The 22,242-nt window shown below is 38.8% G+C and overlaps 1 protein-coding gene across 1 annotated transcript in view; it reads left to right on the top strand.

The window, feature by feature from the left end:
- LOC137242495 (neuronal acetylcholine receptor subunit alpha-10-like) overlaps positions 1 to 20,541 on the top strand; it is a 140,710-nt gene extending 120,169 nt beyond the window's left edge. The window contains exon 5 of the mRNA XM_067769782.1: positions 20,163 to 20,541. Coding sequence (XP_067625883.1) covers positions 20,163 to 20,518 — 356 coding nt within the window. The 3' untranslated portion in view covers positions 20,519 to 20,541. The remainder of the gene's footprint in view (positions 1 to 20,162) is intronic.
- Positions 20,542 to 22,242: the final 1,701 nt, after the last annotated feature.

Raw genomic sequence — 22,242 nt, 5'->3', positions numbered from 1 at the left:
GCACTTCTTCCCAACATTTTTCTTAGCAAGTTCCTTTTTTCAATGTAATCCGTGATGAACACGGCCTTCTCGAACCTTCTGGAGCGAATTTTCGGGAAAACAGCTGTCGACAGACAAAAAATATATATTAGGGACCAGGTTTTGGATTCAACTATCTAACCTTTTAAACTTGTTATTTTTTAACATTGGATTCGAAAATCCGTTCTCCTTTAATGAGCCATCTTTGAAGATTGAAGATTGAATATTAGCAACGCAAGGGGTACTATCATCTCAAAGCCAATACTAAGCAGTGACATGTATGCACATCAACAAATAAATCATCATGTCTATACATATGTCCATACAAGCAGGGGAGAGCACAAACACATGCATATATCTGAGATACTCCAAAAAGTAGGCAATCATCGGTGCAAGTATCACTCACATATACACGCGCATATGAAAAGCTATAACGTGCATTTGTAGTTATGTTATAGCTGGTAAACAAGTAGCAAATGCTAGAAATAAAAGCGCCTAGAAATATGTCAACGAGGAAACCCAAAAGTATAAAAGCATCACCAGCTGAGGCACGACGAATCAGTTTGTTTTAAGCACACTATCTGTCGAGAAGTAGAAGTATTATTGTGAAGTACTTTAATAAAAGCCATTTTGCAGTATTGAATAGTGGAGTTATTTATTCAACAGTTTAGTAATTCGAACGTTAGTAGAAGGTTGCAAATAAGCAGAATTACACTAAATTCGTAACAGTATCATACAAATACTTAGCTAGACTCTGGGGACCCCAAGTTCTTACGGAACCAAGGTGTGATGGGCGGGATGGCCTATATGGTTCAATGTAGTCATATTACATCGTTCCCTAGATAGCCGAGCTTGTACCTAAATGGTGCTTGTTACCGAAACCTACCGGAGCTATATCCGGCAAAAGACCTTCAATATAAATAACACTCCTCAAAACCTTTTTTATCGCTACAACAAAATCAACATCGACTTGTAAGTTGCGAAATTATTTATCTGGCTCAGGATATTTGCGACGGGATGATGGCTAATATAAGTGTACATGTACTTACTGTTCTTGACGTCATTGACACATACAGCTACAGTTACTAACATATTGTCACGGATATTACCATCACTAAGTTATACCATCACTAAGGCGATGCCAAGGCCACGATAAGCAGTATTTACGTCAATAATCAAATCATGTATACACGTATATAAGGCAGCCGAAAGATGTCACACACAGATGCATTTACTTATACGCCTATGTATGTGCGAGAGACTGTAAACTACAAACATTCACATCAATAATCCAATCATTATATATCTACATAAACGAATAAATAATTGCGTCTACACATATGTACGTATACGAGCAGCGGAGCGGCAATGCACAAACACATGCATATATCTTATCTGAGTTGTCACAAGAGAGAGCAATAATTTGTGCACGTAGTTGTGGCTGGCGATTTTGTAGCCGAAACAACTAGTAAGTTCTGGAAATCGAAGAGCCTAGAAGTATGCAGCGTAAACTATAAAAGCGGGGCAAGCGAGTAAGAAGTAATTCAGTTTGATTTGAGATTTGGATTAAGCGCTATCTAGCGAGCTATAGCAGTATTATTTTGAATAGTAGAGTTTCATTTGAGCTGTCAATCAGTTTGGTTATTAAGTAAGCTATTCGTTGCAAAGTACAAGTGTTATTGTGAAGTACTTGAATAAAGGCCATTTTGCATTATTACATATTGGAGTTATTTATTCAACAGTTTAGCGATACGAGCTTAGCAGAGGGTTGCAAATAAGAGGATTTGCAAGCAAATTCGTTACAATTGGTGTCAGAAGAGGAATTGTTGAATAAATTCCGAAGACTTCGAATAAACTTGGACATGGCAAAGTTCAGTGAATTGAAGATCCAGCAACTGAAAAAGGAGTTGGAGAACCGTGGATTAAATACAACTGGCAATAAGATCGAACTTCAAGCACGACTACGAGAGGCAATGGAATTAGAAGGAATTGACGTGGAAGAGTATGTCTTTCATCTTGATGGCGATGAGACAACAAAATTGGAGGAGAAAAATGAAACACCGCAGACAATGGCGAACACAGACTTGAACCTGATATTGGCTGCAATATCGGCACAAATGTCCGAAATGTCATCACAAATATCCACCAACATGTCATCTCAACTGGAATCGCAGAAGACATATATGGCATCCAAGATGGAATCACAGGAGACACGTATTGCAGAAATGTCATCTGAAATAACAGCGAAGATTGAAGCACAAGAGGCACGAATATCCGAAATGTCGGCGCAAATTTCAGCACAGATATCATCGCAGATCTCTGCTCAACTGGAAGAGCAAGAAGAGCGTATCTCAACAAAGCTGGAGGCACAGGAAACAAAATTCTCATCGCAGCTGGAGGCTGTTAGTGAACGACAAAATAAAGTGGAGGCCGAGATGGATGCTTTGAAAGATCGGATTCAGGAGTTACAATTGAACCGTCCAATCACTTCAACGTCTACTCTGAAGGTAAAATCCCCAACGTTTGATGGTACTGTTCCATTCCAGGTATTTAAGCTCCAATTTGAGAAGACGTCGACAGCGAATAACTGGAATGCTGAAGATAAAGTTGCAGCTCTGTTCGTGGCACTGAAAGGGCCAGCAGCCGAAATCCTACAGACGATTCCCGAAGGAGAGCGGAACAACTATGAGGCATTGATGGCCGCTGTCGAGAGACGTTATGGAAGCGAGCATAGAAAACAGATATTCCAAATTGAGTTGCAAAACCGCTACCAAAAAGCAAATGAGACATTGCAAGAGTTTGCTTCAGATGTTGAAAGGTTGGCTCATCTCGCAAATGCGGACGCACCCGTGGAATACACCGAGAGGGTAAAAATCCAGAGTTTTATAAATGGCATACGAGACGTGGAAACGAAGCGAGCTACATACGCAAACCCAAAACTGACATTTGCTGAAACGGTATCACATGCATTGACTCAGGAAACGGCCTCACTATTGAGTAAACCAGCATACAAAGCTCATCGTGTGGAAGTGGAAAGAACAGATTGGGTAGACACAATTTTGGAAGCACTGAAGGGATCACAACAGAAAAATGCCGGAGTGATTAAATGTTTCAAGTGCGGCAACCCAGGTCATATTGCACGAAATTGCAGCACCGGTTCCAATAGCTCCAACAATGTGGGTGGCCGTGAACGCAGAGCTGAAGGAGATGAGCAAATCTCCAAGTCCACTCAATCGTTAAACTAAAGCGAGTCAGCCGCAAGGGGCGACAGCTGGCTCCCTCAATTGAATGCCCCATAATCTCTATCTCACAAATTGGAAGAAGGTCAAACAATCTTACTGTCGGAGGACATGTGGATGGAAAGGAACGTTTACTGACTGTAGATACGGGTGCATCTCATTCCATCATTCGAGCGGATTTATTCAACAAGAAGATAAGACCATTGCATGGAGCAAGATTGCGTACAGCCACTGGAGAAGACAGCACGGTTCTAGGAGAAGTATCATGTGAAGTCGCAATTGGGAACGTCACGGTAGTACACAATTTTATAGTGGCAGAGATTGTTGATGAAATCATAATTGGAGTGGACTTCTTAATCGACCAGGGCATCAAGATCGACATGCAAAGCAAGACGATGCGATATAAGAACATGGATGTACCACTTAATTTCGGCTACGAGAGAGGCTACAGCAGTAAACGAGTGCTGGTGGAAGAGAGTCAGCGAATACCACCAAAATCCGAAGCAGTCATCTGGGCAAAGGTTGATGGAGATCGTGGGACAAACAAATTGTGGGTTGTCGAAGCAGCAAACAAATCAGCACTGAACATACTTGTAGGAAAAACCCTGGCTATGACAAAACAAGATGGACGTATTCCGGTAAGAGTACTCAATGAGTTCAATTCACCACTCAAACTGACTAAAGGAGCTATTTTGGGAAGATGCCAAGAGGCTGAAGTAGTTATTAACTGTGAACAGCTCCAGGAACACGTTTCAGCTAGTAATACTAATCTTTCAAATGACATCACGGCATGGACGCAGGGGCTAGAGGAAGCATATCAGAGTAAGGCAAAACAACTGCTCCTAAAGTACGCGAACATATTTGACCAGGATGGTTCTAAACCAGGCCGCACCAACGTTGTGAAACATCAAATTGACACTGGAGATGCGAGGCCGATCCGTCAAGCTCCACGTAGTGTTCCACTGGCGAAGCGGGAAGTTGTGAGTCAAATTATACAAGAAATGAGCGACAGCGGCGTCATCGAACCATCAGCTAGTCCCTGGAGCTCACCGGTAGTACTTGTAAAGAAGAAGGATGGAAAAATCAGGTTTTGCGTGGACTACCGGAAGTTGAATGACGTTACGAAAAATGATAGCTACCCATTGCCAAGAATTGACGACACTCTGGACTCGAAATGGACGAAATGGTTTTCCACACTGGACTTGAAAAGCGGCTACTGGCAAGTAGGAGCAAGACAAAGAGAAAACAGCCTTCAGCGTCGGGGATGGTCTTTGGCAATTTACAGTAATGCCCTTTGGACTATGTAATGCACCAGCTACTTTCGAGAGACTCATGGACCAGGTATTGAAAGGTCTACATTGGAAAACATGCTTGGTGTACCTGGACGACATCATCGTATTGGGCAAGAATTTCGATGAACATCTTAAGAACTTGGAGGAAGTTTTCCAAAGAATAGCTGGCGCTGGTCTGAAGTTAAGTCCCAAAAAGTGTTCGCTGTTTAAAAAGGAAGTAAATTATTTGGGTCACAAGGTAACGACAGAGGGCATCTGCACTGCGAACGAAAAGATAGAGGCTGTAAAGGATTGGCCAAGACCACAGAACCTACATGAATTAAGAAGTTTCCTTGGGCTGTGCACATATTACCGCCGATTTGTACAAAATTTTTCCAGCGTAGCCCATAGCCTCCATGAGCTTACAAGAAAAAATAAAGCTTTTGAATGGAAGAAGGAGCAAGAAGTGGCTTTCCAAACATTGTAGGAGCGTTTATGCACTGCCCCAATGTTAGCATATCCGATTCCAGGAGCAACATTTATTCTAGATACAGATGCGAGTGGATATGCTATAGGAGGCGCTTTATCACAACTGGTCGATGGACAGGAGAAGGTAGTTGCATATTACAGCCGGTCGATTGGAAAACCAGAGAGGAACTACTGCGTTACGCGGAGAGAGCTGTTGGCATTGGTAGAGTGCGTTAAACATTTTCACAAATACCTCTACGGCCAGCGATTCCGTGTCAGGACAGATCACGCAGCTTTAAAATGGCTACTGCAGTTCCGTAATCCGGAAGGACAATTGGCACGGTGGATCGAGCGACTACAAATCTATGACTTTTCCATTGAGCATCGAAAAGGTAGTACCCATGGAAATGCCGATGCAATGTCACGAACACCATGTAGTTTGGAATGCAAGCACTGTTCAAAAGCCGAGGCTAAAGAAGACATTATAGATGTCCGGCTAATGACTATAACATGTACAGATGAATGGGACAAGGAACAGCTAAGAAAGTGCCAGCTAGAAGATGCAGATCTGTCACGTGTTATGCAAGGGCTCGAACGAAATGAAAGACCAAACAGAGAAGAGATGTCAGCAGAGAGTCCCATTGCGAAGTCATATTGGGCACAGTGGAACAGTTTAGAATTGATATCCGGTTGCCTTCATCGAGTATGGGAGAGTGAGGATGGTAAATACAAGAATAAACTGATAGTTGTTCCCAGAAAGAGGATTCCTGATGTGCTCAGCGAGCTGCATAATGGTCCAAGCGGATGTCATCTTGGAATCACGAAGACGCTCGAGAAGATTAAACAGAGATTCTATTGGGTTGGTTGCCGTCAGTCGGTCACTGAGTGGATTGCGAACTGCGAGGTTTGCAGCAGAGCGAAAGGGCCCAGAACACGAAGTCATGGCCAGATGAAGCAATATAACTCAGGTGCGCCATTTGAAAGGATCGCTATGGATGTCGCCGCTCCATTTCCTACTAGCAACGGCGGAAACAAATATGTACTGGTAGTTATGGATTATTTCAGCAAATGGCCAGGGGTATACCCAATCCCAAATCAAGAAGCGGAAACGGTAGCAGAAGTGTTTATAAACAATTGGGTTGCAAGGTATGGTGTACTAATGGAGTTACATTCTGACCAAGGCAGGAATTTCGAATCAGCTGTGTTCCAGGAAATGTGTAAGTCATTGGGCATTCGAAAAACACGGACAACTGCATTGCATCCTCAATCCGATGGTATGGTAGAACGATTCAATAGAACATTGGAGGAGCACTTAAGGAAAGTAGTGGACAAGTACCATAAAGAATGGGATACCCGCATACCATTATTCTTGATGGCTTACCGATCAGCAGTGCATGAGACAACGGGCCAAACCCCTGCAAAAGTAATTTTTGGCAATGACCTTAGACTGCCAGCTGATTTGAAGTTTGGGAGAGAAATGTCAGGAAATCCACTAGTGATTTGGAAGAAGAGCTAAGAGAAATACATGATCTGATAAGGCAACGAACAAAGATTATGAGTGACAAGATGAAAGCCAGATATGATAAAGCAATTAATTCAGAAGGTTTTCAGGAAGGAGATTTGGTGCTGTTATACAACCCGCAACGAAAAAAAGGTTTGTCCCCGAAATTGCACTGTAATTGGGAAGGCCCATACAAAGTTGTAAAACGGATCAACGATGTAGTGTACCGCATACAAACCATCGGTAAACCACGAACCAAAATGAAGGTGGTTCATTTGGAGAGATTAGCAGCGTTTAGATCGAGAGATTTGTCTGACCGGGACGATCAGACTTAGGTGGAGGGCAGTGTCACGGATATTACCATCACTAAGTTATACCATCACTAAGGCGATGCCAAGGCCACGATAAGCAGTATTTACGTCAATAATCAAATCATGTATACACGTATATAAAGCAGCCGAAAGATGTCACACACAGATGCATTTACTTATACGCCTATGTATGTGCGAGAGACTGTAAACTACAAACATTCACATCAATAATCCAATCATTATGTATCTACATAAACGAATAAATAATTGCGTCTACACATATGTATACGAGCAGCGGAGCGGCAATGCACAAACACATGCATATATCTTATCTGAGTTGTCACAAGAGAGAGCAATAATTTGTGCACGTAGTTGTGGCTGGCGATTTTGTAGCCGAAACAACTAGTAAGTTCTGGAAATCGAAGAGCCTAGAAGTATGCAGCGTAAACTATAAAAGCGGGGCAAGCGAGTAAGAAGTAATTCAGTTTGATTTGAGATTTGGATTAAGCGCTATCTAGCGAGCTATAGCAGTATTATTTTGAATAGTAGAGTTTCATTTGAGCTGTCAATCAGTTTGGTTATTAAGTAAGCTATTCGTTGCAAAGTACAAGTGTTATTGTGAAGTACTTGAATAAAGGCCATTTTGCATTATTACATATTGGAGTTATTTATTCAACAGTTTAGCGATACGAGCTTAGCAGATGGTTGCAAATAAGAGGATTTGCAAGCAAATTCGTTACAATATGTACAGCTACTTTGTTTAGAGAAATAAGCATTTTAACATGATTTTAGTGGTTTTCGAAAGTAAAACTTGCATTCGATTAAGTAATTTTTAAATAAAATTAAATTTTTTAAATAAAGCGCCGCTAAAACTTCAATGTAACTAGGCTCTGTTGATGCGCACCTGTAAATATACCACACAATTTGGATCAAAAAACATGCTTTGTGGACTGCATTCCAAAAGCAATAGATATTTAGCATTGCATTCTCCAAAAAATTATATACGGATTTGCATTTGCTACGTAAACTACGGTTTTTGTTGATGCGTTGCAAACATGTGATATAAGTTATATACCTATATGACCGAGCTCTATGATTTTTAGACAACATTTTTTGTAATATATCTAAGCATTGTTTGAAATTCGAAGCTAAATATTCGTTTTATTGTTTACTGGTCATCGGTGACGATTTCTTCTGGGAAATAAATTCAATTTAAAGTCAGCATTAGCAGTATATACAAAGAATGAATAACAGAGGGCGTTTGTTGAAAATTTTTAAAATTATAAAAATCATTTTTGTAATGGTGAAAATATATCGCGAATTGTGCCAGCAGTTGAAGCGGCGATGGTGGGAGCGGCCAGTTAATCGTACAAGGAAGACTCTGAGCTTCCACGAAACTTCTTCGTACGATTGAAACTATCAGATGAAAAGCATTTCTTCAAGGCAACACGTATGAATGTTGCAAAGTTTAATGTGCTACTAGGTGCTACTGAATTTGTTACGAGAGCGACTTCAACGTTTTTCCATAAGAGAACCAATAAGTGAAGAAATCCGTTTGGGTATCACTTTGATGTAAGTAATTTTATATACTACATATCTGTGTAAAAATGGGTTTCAACAGGTTCTTGGCACAAGGCTGTAACCCACAGTATTTAGCTTGGTCAATCAAAAGAAAATTTCCCGTGGTGATACTTATGTTTGTTGTTGGCTCTGTGATAATATGGCTCATGTTATCTGTGCCGGTTTCTCTCACATAGGTGGTCGGGTGGTTGACCTAATATCCAGCAAAATTGGACTGAACTGGACATGTCATGATTGTCGTTCCGTAGAAAATGACATGCGAGCTTTTATGAGGCAAACTCAGAAGGAGTTCAACAACATTTTTATTGGGTTTCGTGACCTTAACGAAAGATTCAAAACGATGGAGGCTCGCTTTAAAAAATTGAAAGTGATATCTGAATCCCCAAAACGTAAGAAATGTATGCCCAACAATGACTCCAACTTGTCTTCGAGTAAGGGGAAAATCTGTCCTCCTACGAATGTCCCTTTAACCGCGTTGACTGATACGAACAGGCTTACCAAAGACGTTATGAACAATGCAGCTCAGGAATCTGCACAAGAATCTCCACAAGGCTGTGTCGAGACTTCCAGTGAGACGATCTCTGGCAAATTAAACGATGCACGAACTAATAGTGGTACCTTTGCGGCTGTTTGTTCTAAGTCACCAATGTTGATTTCGTTGGATTCCCCAATTCATCCTACACTTCCACCGGTATCTTTAGCTCCACCAATAACAGTTACCGATACTGGGGTTGTTGCTAGCGATACAAGTGTACCTGAAAAAAATAGTACTTCTTTGACGGGCTCGATAACCAACGCTAGGTCAAGCAATGCGTTTTCTGTCAACTGTTCTATAACGGCCGCACCTTCCCAGCTCTCTGGTGCGCTATCCGCTACTCCTTTGCAGGTGACTGCCGTGCCACCTCGTAGGGCTGAATTTGTGTCCCGATTACACGCCTCGCTTACCGAAAATGACATTGCTCATTACGTTTGCTCCAAACTCAGTGTTGCACCCACTAGTAACATCAATGTGTATAAATGTAACTTTAAATATGAGAGAGACATCTCCTCATTTAAAATATCCCTTTCAGATGAATATTTCGATAAGGTACTTGATTCCTCTTTTTGGCCTAAGCATACTGTGGTTCACTTGTTCACAAAAAAGGCGAGGGCCGAACCTGTTTTATTACAGCCAAAAAACGGTATGACGAACACAGTAATAACAACACAAAGGTAATTGCTGATCTGTCCCGTCTTCTCATTAATTACCAAAATGTTCGTGGTTTACGATCAAAACTTGTTCCATTCTTCCTTAATTCTTTCAACTTTTCTGCACAAGTTGTAGCTTTTACGGAGACCTGGCCAAAGCCTGATAATTACAATTCTGAAGTTTTTTCAAATAAATATGCTGTTTATCGGCGTGATCGCATCTCTAGAGCGGGAGGTGTCCTTATTGCTGTTGAATCTAACCTATCATCTGAGTTGATTTCGCTGGACAATATCTCTCATATCGAATTCATAGCAGTTAGGTATCATTCAGTAGCTATAGCGTAATTGTTTGTTGTTCGTATATACCACTTCGTTCGGATATGGATGTTTATGCTAGTCATAGCTCGGCCATCTGCGATTTGCATTCGCAGTTGGGAGATAACGATCGACTTGTTGCTGTTGGTGACTATAACTTGCCAAACTCTCAGAAGACCTCCAGTAAATATAGCCAGACAAGCATTGCGATGGAATCCACAAGGAAGCCGAGGACCTGGTGCACCTGCGAAAACTTGGCGCAGAACTGTGGATAAAGAACTCGAAGACGCAGGATATACGTGGAATGACATCACAAGAACTGCACCTAACAGAATAAGATTTAAGTCGGTGGTCGAGGCCCTATGCTCCAATAGGAGTTGAGGAGGATGATGATGATGATGATGATGATGATAACTTGCCAACAGTTAGTTGGGTTAATATAAGTGATTCAAAATTTTTAACTCCCACTGCTCAACATGAGTTTCTCAATTGCTTGTTAGACTCATCTCTTTTACAGATTAACAATGTTCCAAATAGTGGAAATAAAATGCCGGATTTAGTATTTGTGGATGGCTCGGTGGGTACTGCCCTTACGCAAATACCACCTTTATCCCTTCCAGAAGACCCTCTTCACCCTGCGCTAGAGATATCACTTGATATCAGCCTACCCCGTAGGATTCAAATACAGTCTCGCCCCCAATCTAGATGCTTCTACAAAGCGAATTTCATTATGCTCAATGATCTGTTGGCTTCCCATGATTGGTCGGATCTCTATGCTTGCACTGATGTCGATTCGGCTATCTCTATATTTTACAGTACGCTTGATGGCTTCTTTGATACCTGCATTCCTACTCGCTATACCCTATGTTCGAATAAGCCCCCTTGGTTTTCAATGCAACTTGTCAGATTTAATAACATTAAATCTAGACTTTATAAGAGATTCAAGAAATCTGGAGCATCTGCAGACCTCTCTAAATATCTAATAGCTCGTTCTAAATTTCACCGTCTTAATCAGCTTTATTATAAAAATTACTTGAGTTGTTGTAAAGCCCAATTTTTTAGAAATCCAAAAAAGTTTTACAGTTTCGTAAATTCAAAGCGGAAAACTTCTGGGTATCCTTCCTCATTAACCTTTGGAGGTAAAAAAGCTTGCACTGATGACGACGTTGCTGAACTATTTTCTGAGTTCTTTAAGTCCACGTATTCATGGTGGTGGTTTTCATTCCGGTCAATATCCCTATCGCTTAGATAGCTCGAATTACATTAGGAATCCTGCTATTGATGGTAATATTGTTCTTCAGAGTCTTCAATCTTTGAAGCCCACCTTTTCTCTGGGACCGGACGGTGTTCCTAGTTGCGTGCTTATGTACTGCGCCGAAAACATGTATGAGCATATTTTAAAATTATTTGAGCTATCTCTGGGATCTGCGTCTTTCCCGGCACTTTGGAAACAGTCTTTTATTATACCCCTGCATAAAAAAGGTAGTAGGTCAAAAGTTGAAAACTACAGAGGTATTGCTAAACTTTCAGTCATTCCTAAAGTCTTTGAACAGATTGTTACCAGTCAACTCCAATATCAGTGTTCTAGTCTTTTATCTCCATGCCAACACGGTTTTATTCGTCAAAGGTCAACCACTACAAATTTGCTTGTATTCACCTCTATAGTTATTGAAGGATTTTTAGCGAACAAGCAAACGGACTTCAGCAAAGCATTTGATACCGTCAACCATGAGTTGCTTTTTAATAAGCTTGATTTACCGGGCTTTCCGTTTCACCTAGTAATGTGGCTGAAAAGCTATCTTTCTAACCGGACCAAAAAAGTCCTGTTCAAGTGCAGTCTGTCGGAATCGTTCGGAGTTTCCTCCGGCGTACTCCAGGGAAGTCATCTAGGCCCTTTGCTCTTTGCCCTTTTCATTAATGACTTGCCACAGACAATATTATATTCCTCTACTATAATGTATGCGGATGATGTAAAACTTTGCTACACTTACTGTCCTACCGATTTGAGTTCCTTGGATCTTCTTCAAGCCGACTTGGACTCGTTCCAATGTTGGTGCACAACAAATTTACTAGCTTTAAATTGCTCTAAATGTAAGCATATGACATTTCACAGAGTGAAGCCAGCATTTAAATCTTATGTAATAGATGGTACGCCTTTGGAGCGTATATCTATTGCAAATGATCTAGGTGTCCTTTTTGATCCGAAATTGAATTTTAACATGCATATTTCATCTATAGCCAACAAAGCGTTGGGTTTACTTGGATTTGTTTAAAGATGGGCTAAAGAGTTCGATGATCCGTACCTCACTAAGGTTCTTTACACATCGCTGGTTCGTCCAATACTCGAATATTGCTCATGCGTTTGGTCCCCTGTTTCTCAAAAGCATATAAAGCGTCTTGAGTCAGTTCAAAAGCAATTTTTGATATTTGCATTGCGCGGCCTTAATTGGGACTCAAGTCTCCACCTTCCTCCATACAGAAGTAGACTTCTTCTTATTAACTTACCCACTCTGGAAAATCGGAGAATATTACTGGGGGTATTGTTCATCCATAAGCTCATTATTGGAGAAATTGATTCTGCGGACCTCCTCAGCCGCTTGTTTTTCGCGGTTCCCCCTAGAGTATCCAGACATTACGTTCCTTTCTATTTACCCCTTTGTCGACGAAACTTTGCTAAAAATAATCCTCTTCTTATCTGGTGCGCGCACTACAATGACTTGTATAGCTGTATCAGTCTTGAATGTACTTTTGCCACTATACGTAATGCAATACTTGCCTATCTAATTTAAGAGATACAAGCTAATTTAATTTGCCGGCATTTTATTCCTTCCATAAAAAACAGGAACTATCTCGCTTAAGGATGGAGGAACATTTATCAACATGTATCATTAAGAAGGAACAAGACAGTATTGTGTTGATTGGAATCTGGTGCATTCCAACAACGTAAAAAACATGCTTTTTCATGAGTCACTGGCCGGAATCGTATGCATTCCGGCAGTATAATCTTGAGATCAGGCATCGAGCTGATTGGAATCCGGTGCATTCCAACAACACAGGTGATGTTACTTTTTTATGCCTTGTGATGGCGGATCCTCATTACACTACTCTTAGCACTGCCTGATTCCCATGACATGCTGATTGGAATCTTGTTCCATTCCAACAGGAAGATTGGAATCCACTGCATTCCGAAATCATGCTGAGCGGAATCTGATGCATTCCGCCAGTATAAGATTTCGGCATAAGATCTTATTTCTGCTCATATTTCTTATTATTATTATATTCTGAAATTAAAGAGTAATGTTCATTAATATTTCTTTGTTTGTAATATAACATTGTTGAAATCTCGATATACCTTTAATTTTATCTTTTGAGTTGTATATTTATTTATCTTTTATATTATGGAGTCGACCATAGTTTATCGTCGACTTTAAATAATAAATAAATAAATAAATATAAATTGGGTGTTTCTACAGTTAGGAAAATAATATACGAGACATGCGATGCAATTTGGCACGGACTACGCAAAATTTACCTTGCCCAACCAAATCAAATCGAATTGAGAAACGTTGCAGACAGGTTTGTTCCAATTGAAGTATGATATTTAATAACTATGTATATATTGTAACGAATTTACTGCAATTCCTGTTATCTGCAACCTTCTACTAACGTTCGAATCACTAAAGTGTTGAATAAATAACTCCACTATTCAATAATGCAAAATGGCCTTTATTAGACTACTTGAAAGTACACTTATACTTCGCAACTGATAGCTTGCTTAAATCAAACTGATTGCTGATTCTCAGCTTTACCTCCTTTTATACTCTGTAATGTCTCGTTCGTATACTTCTAGACGCTTCTTTTTCTAGAATTTACTCGTTCTCCAGCTATAAATTTCCAGCTATAACTACAGATGCGCGTGTATATGTGAGTGATACTTGCACAAATTATTGCATACTTTTGTGAGCATCTCAGATAAGATATATGCATGTGTTTTCTCTCCGCTGCGTGTACGTACATATGTGTAGACATAATGATTGATTCGTTTATGTAAATACAAGTGACTGCTTGCTTTATTGTTGTTGTGGCCTTATTTACTTAGTATCATACTAGTGATGTGAGTATCACTTAGTGTCACTAATATTCGTCACACTGCCCTCCGCCTAAGTCTGATCGTCGCCATCAGACAAATTTCCCGATCTAAACTCCGCCAGCCTTTCCAAATTCACCTCTTTCATTTTGATTCGTGGTTTACCAATGGTTTGTATGCGGTAAACTACATCGCTTATCCGTTTTACAACTTTGTATGGTCCTTCCCAGTTACACTGCAACTTCGGGGACAAACCTTTTTTTCGTTGTGGGTTGTATAACAGCACCAAATCTCCTTTCTGAAACCCTTCCCGTTGTCTCATGCACTGCTGATCGGTAAGCCATCAAGAATAATGATATGTATCCCACTCCTTATGGTACTTGTCTACTTTCCTTAAATGCTCCTCCAATGTTCTATTGAAACGTTCCACCATACCATCGGACTGAGGATGCAATGCAGTTGTCCGTATTTTTCGAATGCCCAACTTCTTACACTTTCTTCGAACACAGCTGATTCAAAATTCCTGCCTTGGTCAGAATGTAAGTATCGAACCGATTTTCAAAATTTTGTTTCATTGTATAGGTTGTAAAATTACCTTTCATTTGATATGCTGTTTTTATTCTATCCCGTAAAATACTTAAAAAATTCGATGTTTAAAAGTGCTACATTTACTAAGTAAATTACGCATATTTATTTGTACATATGTATGTATGTGTATGTATATTTCGTTAATACGTTGGTATTTAAAGCTTAAATTAATTTTCTATAGCGTTAACCAACAATTTTATTGAAATAAATGTATTCGATATGGCGTTATGGTAAGGCGCCATTAATCGATTTTATTGATTTCTATAAGGTTGGTTGGAAGATTAGCTGGACCTTAACAGATGTTTGGAAAATAACCGTTATTCCAATTTATTGAAAAGTGTTAATTTAAACTGTTAAATACAAGTGCAAATTATTATGGCAAATACAAAGTTGTTGCAAATTTATCAAATATTTCAATTACACCGCAAAAAGCAATTCTTTTGCGGCTATTTGGCAGCATTTATTTATTTTTTTGCGGCATTGCAAGGCTACTAATATTGACCCTTTAACAACATTTTTTAAAATGGCTGGGAACCTTTACAACCCATGCAACCCACGACTTGTAGAGGAGGAAGATTAAGATGATTATGAGGTCGATATGTCCGCGTGAGTTAAACGTAAGTTACAAAATAAATACTTATTTTTTAAGGGGCTATGTATGTATGAAAGTATTCTGCGCAGAAATACTGTGGATGACGGTGGGGTGCAATAAAGCCATACGCAATAACGCCATACGGCTTTATTTCCAATCAGTTTGAGAAATAAAGCCATATGGCCTTATTTCCAATTTCTAATGGAAATAAAGCCAGTATGGCCTTATTGCCATTTTCGCAAAAGAGTGCGTACCGTGGCATGTTGCCACGGTTCAGGCAACCACCCGGACTTGGCATGGCGTAGCCCAGGGTTATCTAAATAAGGGCGGCCAAAGGCCGCCAACTCGGAAAGGTGTTCTGCACATAAAGGAAACAAATAACAGGTGTTCTGCGCAGAATTACTGTTAATTTGCCCAAAATTAAGTTTTGGTATACCAGGAACAGGACAGTTGGTATTGCATTGATGGGACTAAGGATATTATATATAATTTTAAATGAAAGCTTAAATTATTTCCCATCTACCAAACTATATTTTCATATATTTAATACAGCAATTAAATTTAAAAAAATTAAGTTTTTAAAAATTTTGATGTTTTTTAAAAAATGATATTATTTCAGGAAATTCTTTGCAGTTATATACTTAAGATATACATCAAATGAAAGGTATTGGAAATACCTATCCAACGACGTTGATAATCGGTTCAATACTTTAGAAGTAATTTAGATTAAAAAAAAAAGCTTATTATGAACATTGACCTTTAATAACTTTTGTTGTTGTTGTTTGCCCAACAAAAAAAAATATATCGTTATGTTTCTTTTATTAATAACTATCGATCTCAATTTTTCGTTTTTTTATATCAGCATTGTCCGTATACTGCACTTGTTCCGAAGCATGCAAGGTAAAACAAAATTTTTTCATATTACGCAGATATCGAAGTTATGTCACTTGAGGCTTTTTTAATGTTATGTAGTTCGTATCACACGGCTATCTTCAGCGGGTGATAGAGACGCAGGATGAGACCGTTATAGTACCTTTAAAATCAGGTGATCGATTCTATTTGTTATTTAATATTTAGATAGATAAACATTTTGTGGACTTTAAACATTTAAAATACATATACGACCATATACATATAATGCGGTTTGTCGCGACAAGAAATAGAAGTAATTTTAAGTAATTTTTTAATGCTTGTGAAAGTATGCAAACAGTTATACAACATAAAAAAAAAATTCAGTTTTGTTCGTAGAGTTAACCGATATAAACTTATAGGCCATTATTTGAATCAACCTATGAAAGCGGGGTTACCGGCGTGGTAAATTTTAGATGCCAATAAAATATCCCACTTGAATTTTCCAGAAAAAAATTATTTCATTTTTTTTAAGTGCACATAACTATTTAACATCTGAATGCTGTTTGAATTCCACGTGCAGGTTTGCTTATAGGAAAAAGTTTTGTTGTTTTTTTCTAGGGGACGCGACACTAAGGTAAAGGTAGAATCAATTTATATAGAAAATAACAAACTTACCTTAAGCTTACAAAATTTGATGCCGATTTTATTCTACCTCTGATGTATTTTCCCTGAGGGCACAGTTGGCACTTAGCAATAATTGATAGTGTACAACTGCTAGCTCCAGAAAACTCTGGCACAAAAAATGTTCCATCTAAATACGCGGTAGAGGAACATGCATCCTTTAATACTTCAATATTTCCCTGGAGGTTAGTTTCAGCAATATTCAAGTTCGACACAATATTGCTGATACTCGATCGCGAATCCTCATCGATTTGTATTGGCGTTGATATTGTAAATATTTTATATTATTATTTAATATATCCACTTGAACACTTTCACTGAAAATCAATATTACAATTAAAATGCCATTTACCCAGTATGCCCTGTCTTCAAAAAGTATTATACTTTTGCTCGGAATAACAGTATTCTAATAAGAATATGTTCTATACAGCAAATTAGATACTCGTGTAAACAAGTCGCTCATTTACTTCAATAGTGTCATAACTCAAAAACCATGACTTTTGAGTAAATAACGTAAAAACGTAATCAATATCATGATGTATGTTGTATAAAAAAAATCTTTGTGGTCCGTTAAAAATTGATCACGTGCTATACAAATGAAAAGATGTTTTTATATGCACAACAAATGGTAGTTAAAATCTTTGAGTGCTCTCCTGAAAAATTTTGTTTTTTGAGTTATGACACTATTGAAGTAAATGACCGAAGTGTTATCTTCGATTTAACCCAATTATGCCAAATTCTCTACATATAGGACACCTATATTTTTACATACAAAGCGAGACATGTTTTATTATGTAGCGTTTACTTTATTTACGGATTTTATGTTTGTCAATATATAGCGGTCCACAGTACGGTAAGTTAGTTTTTTGCGGCAATTTGTGTGATGTCAAATCATAAACTATCAACATTTTCACTGCAAGTTGAATTTTTTGCAATTGTTAACTAAAAATATTATATTGTTTTCAACTTTAAATTAATAAGCATGGTTTGCCAATTGATTGTTTTCGGTATTGTTTTTTTTGTACCGTTCCATAGGGGTACTTCTTACAAGTATAAACCCCACTGTCAATGGGAAGGCCTGTATGAAATCAATTTTTTCCAAAACATTTTTATAAATCTATAACAACAATGTCTTTCGACTGTTGTTTTTACTAAACATCAATGCAAAGCACTTTTAAAATATTTACGTACTTTTGATGGGCGTATCTGGGTTAATGGCAATATTGGCTGCCAAATCACGGCTGCCATACAATGTTTTCATTTCGGTTCGAAATTCATCAAAAAAAATTACTAAATTTGATAAAGGACCATATTTTCTTTATTTTTGGTATAGATAAAATGTCATTAACATAAAGTTTTCAATTAGTTTTTTCGCCGGCCATCGTATTGCCTCAATCCATGGTAATTAACAGGATGCTCAATCAAGCAAAGTCCTTTCAACGTTCCCATAGTTTGTTTTTCTCCCAGAGAAAAATAGAGAAATATACCAAAGTCGTGCCTACTTGCTAAAAAATACCAAAAAGGACCATCGGGCCAAACGGGGTTGGGAAGGACCATTTTTGGTCCAAATGGACCAAAGTGGCAACCTTTATGCATAGGTTTGCCCAACCGTTCAATAACTCCTGAGAGAGCGCTAAATACCCAGAAGCAAACTTGGAAAACGGTGTCTCCAAGTCATAAATTTGCGGATTACTTTTGGCGACATTTTTAACTGAGCACAAATCCAAATTACTCCATAAAACAATTTCAGGTCAAAAGAAACCTTTTTCAAATCAAATTAAACTTTTTTCAAATTAAATAAAATTTTTTTTGACCTATGAGATTTACAGGTTTTGAGCCTTGATTATACGCTCAAAAACTACTTTGTATTTCAATGTTAAAAGTGTGCTACTAAAGTGTATTAAACTACATACATATATCGAAGCCCGAATGAAATATCACCCAATCTCGGCTGCCGATTTGGATGCGACACATCCCAGAAAACTTTTAAAACAAGGGACTTTTTTCGAAGAATGTCGTACCTCATCACGAAATTAATCCCAAATGACCCCTTGGGAGTCCCCAAAAAGATCCCGGAATGACCCACGAATGACCCCCAAATGACCCTAGGGAGTCCTCAAAAAGATCCCGGAATGACCCCAAATGACCCCGGGAGGACCCCGAGGGAGTCCCCAAAACCATCCCGAAATGACCCCGAGAGAGTCCCCAAAACGATCCCGGAATGACCCCCAAATGACCCCGAGGGAGTCCCCAAAAAGATCCCGGAATGACCCCCAAATTACCCCGAGGGAGTCCCCAAAACCATCCCGAAATGACCCAGAGGGATTCCCCAAAACCATTCCGAAATGACCCCGAGAGTCCCCAAAAAGATCCCGGAATGACCCCCAAATGACGCCGAGGGAGTCCCCAAAAAGATCCCGGAATGACCCGCGAATGACCCCAAATGACCCCGAGGGAGTCCCCAAAACCATCCCGAAATGACTCCCAAATGACCCAAGGCAGTCCCCAAAACCATCCCGAAATGACCCCCAAATGACCCCGAGGGATTCCCCAAAATCATCCCGAAATGACCCCGAGAGAGTCCTCAAAAAGATCCCGGAATGACCCACGAATGACCCCTAAATGACCCCGAGGGAGTCCCCAAAAAGATCGCGGAATGACCCCCAAATGACCCGGGAGGACCCCGAGGGAGTCCCCAAAACCATCCCGAAATGACCCCGGAGGAGTCCGCAAAAAGATCCCGGAAAAACCCCCGGGAGGACCCCGAGAGAGTCCCTAAAATCATCTCGGAATGACCCCGAAATGACCCCGAAGAAGTCCCCAAAATCATCCCGGAATGACCCCAAATGACCCGAGGGAGTCCCAAAAAGGTCACGGAATGACCCCGGGAGGACCCCGAGGTACTCCCCTAGACCATGCCAAAATGACCTCCAAAGGACCCCGAGGTACTCCCCTAAACCATGCCAAAATGTCTTCCAAAAGACCCCGAGGGAGCCGCAGAAGCCATCCCGAAATTACTCCAAAACCCTATAAGGATCGCAAGGGAGCCCCTGGAATGGACCCCAATAGACCCCGGGAGGATCCCCAGGGTGTCCCAGAAATTACCCCCAAACGGCCCCCAAAAAACCCCGCGAATACTCCCCAAAATCATCTCAATATTACCCTAAGAAGCTTCAGAACTACACGCGAACTGGTTACGCATATGGGTATATTTTCAGGGCATCTCGATGGTTTATTTTTTTATTTTTGAATAACTGAATAAAAACTAAATTTTTATTGTTATTCCATATTTTGTAAATAATGAATAATAACTCAACTCTTTCAAGAAATGCTTGAATAAAAAATAACTTTTTATTCATCAATCAAAAAATTTAAAATGATGAATAATTTTTTATTTTTTATTTTGATTTGTTTCATTTCAAAATGACTTAACTGACGCGCACTAACATAATCATTCTTCCTTTTTTCAGTGCAATTCTTCAGTTATAGTTTTATATTGATTGCGCTTCAGCAAACAATTACGGTATTTTCAATTTTCGCAACTCATGCGCCCCACCGAGGTAATCTTCATCCAAAAATATCAAATTTTCTTCGAAATTCGTTCGTTTCTTATATCACACCGCAAAAAAATTTCAAGATTTTACAAATTGAAACTGGTGACTGGAATGATCAGATTGGAGATATGACTTATCAGGATATAAGCACTCTAATTTCAGCGGACGATGCGCCTTATGAATGGATGAAGTTGGCTAGTTTTATTGAAAGTAACACGCTAATATTATTCATTGTAATTTATATAATTTTAGCCTCTGTATGCTTTGTTTAATCAATATTTTTGATTTGTAGTTAGCAGCTTAATTTAATATTTTTGTTCAGCTAAATTGTTTATAAAAGTATTTTTGGTGCTTCGTTCATGCACAAAATCACGGAGGTTATACTAGCTGCAGAACTTAACCGCTCTGGAAAAATATGCTTTAAAAGCGTGAAATTACTGGCGTATGCTGATGACACTGATATCATGGGCCTGAATATACGCGCCGTAAGTTCTGCTTACTCCAAACTGGAAAAAGAAACGAAAAAAGATGGGTTTGATAAAATGGTGAATGAGGACAAAACGAAGTACCGGCTGTCATCGAGCAAAGAGCAAAAGTCTTCTTTTATTTGGGAACCAGCATTAACATAAACAACAACAACAGCTCTGAAATCCAGCGAAGAATCACTCTTGTCAATAAATGCTACTTCCGCATAGGTAGGCAATTGAAAAGTAAAGTCCTCTGTCGACAAACGAAAATCATGATCTACAAGTCAGTTATCGTACCCTCCCTGCTATATGGTGCAGAAGCATGGACCATGACAACAGCAGATGAAGGGGCTTTGGGAGTGTTCGAGAGAAAAGTTCTTCTAAATATTTACGGATCTCTGCGCGTTGGCGACGGCGAGTACCGGAGAAGATTTAATAATGAGCTTTACGCAGACATCAAAATAGTCCAGCAAATTAAACGCAGCGGCTGCGTGGCTGGGCCATGTTATACGAATGAAAGATGACGGTGCGGCTAAGACAAGCAGAGGAAGAGTGAGGCCCCCAGGAAGGGCCCCTTAAATCAGGGATCGCCAAAAGCTTCTTATGGAAGCGTGACCACACCTACTTTGAAATCCAAAAATAAAAAAATGGCGACGGAGCTAATAAAAATTACACTGTAAAAACTTCGAAAATTCGTAAAATACCACCTAGGCGGCGATTTTTTTCATAGGTCGCTTTCTATTTATGTATGTATTATATGTTCCAAATATGAACCAAATCGGACTACAAATACGATTTTTTTTAAATATTTCTATCCATGCGCCACCTATTGGAGTTTTTTTTCTTATTATTGCATTGTCATCGAGTTCTGAACTATATTCCAAGTTTAAAGCGTGTAGCTTATCGGGAAGATACTTAAATCGATTACAAAATTCTGTTCGCTACACAGAGTCAAGCTAAATAAAACCGTTTTAAAAAACACGGCTATTATTTATTATATTCTATTAGATAAATGAGTGATAATCTCAAATTATCTTCTTACTTCAAACTTTTCACTAATATGTATATTCCATATTCAATTTTTAAGTTCAAATGAGACGAAATAAATTTTTGTCAGTGCTAAAATGGAAACTATTAAAAAAATATTTTAAAATTAAAGTATAAATTACAAAGTATATTTTGTTATAATAGTTAACACTATATTTACTCCCCCTTCAAGAAAATTTAAAACAAATAAATAATTAATTAATGTTAAATGTAACCTTTTTTTATTTTGAAATTGAGTTATCTTTTAAATATCAAAATTTTTTAAAAACTTTAAAAAGAAAATTTTGGAATATAAAATAAAAAAACTTCAAATGAATAAATTTACTTAAAACCAAAATAAAAGATTTTTTATATATCAACCTGAATGTTAATATATTTGGTTCGATTGTAGGATCGCCAAAATATATACATCCATAAAATGTATGCAATAATAAAAAATTCAATCTATTTTTAAAAAATTAGTTTATTTATTTTTAAGTTGA

The sequence above is a fragment of the Eurosta solidaginis genome, chromosome 2 (genome assembly GCF_040869045.1).
Source record: "Eurosta solidaginis isolate ZX-2024a chromosome 2, ASM4086904v1, whole genome shotgun sequence".
Taxonomy (NCBI): domain Eukaryota; kingdom Metazoa; phylum Arthropoda; class Insecta; order Diptera; family Tephritidae; genus Eurosta; species Eurosta solidaginis.
Note: the sequence above shows the minus strand (reverse complement) of the source record. Positions and strands in the feature narration are given on the sequence as shown.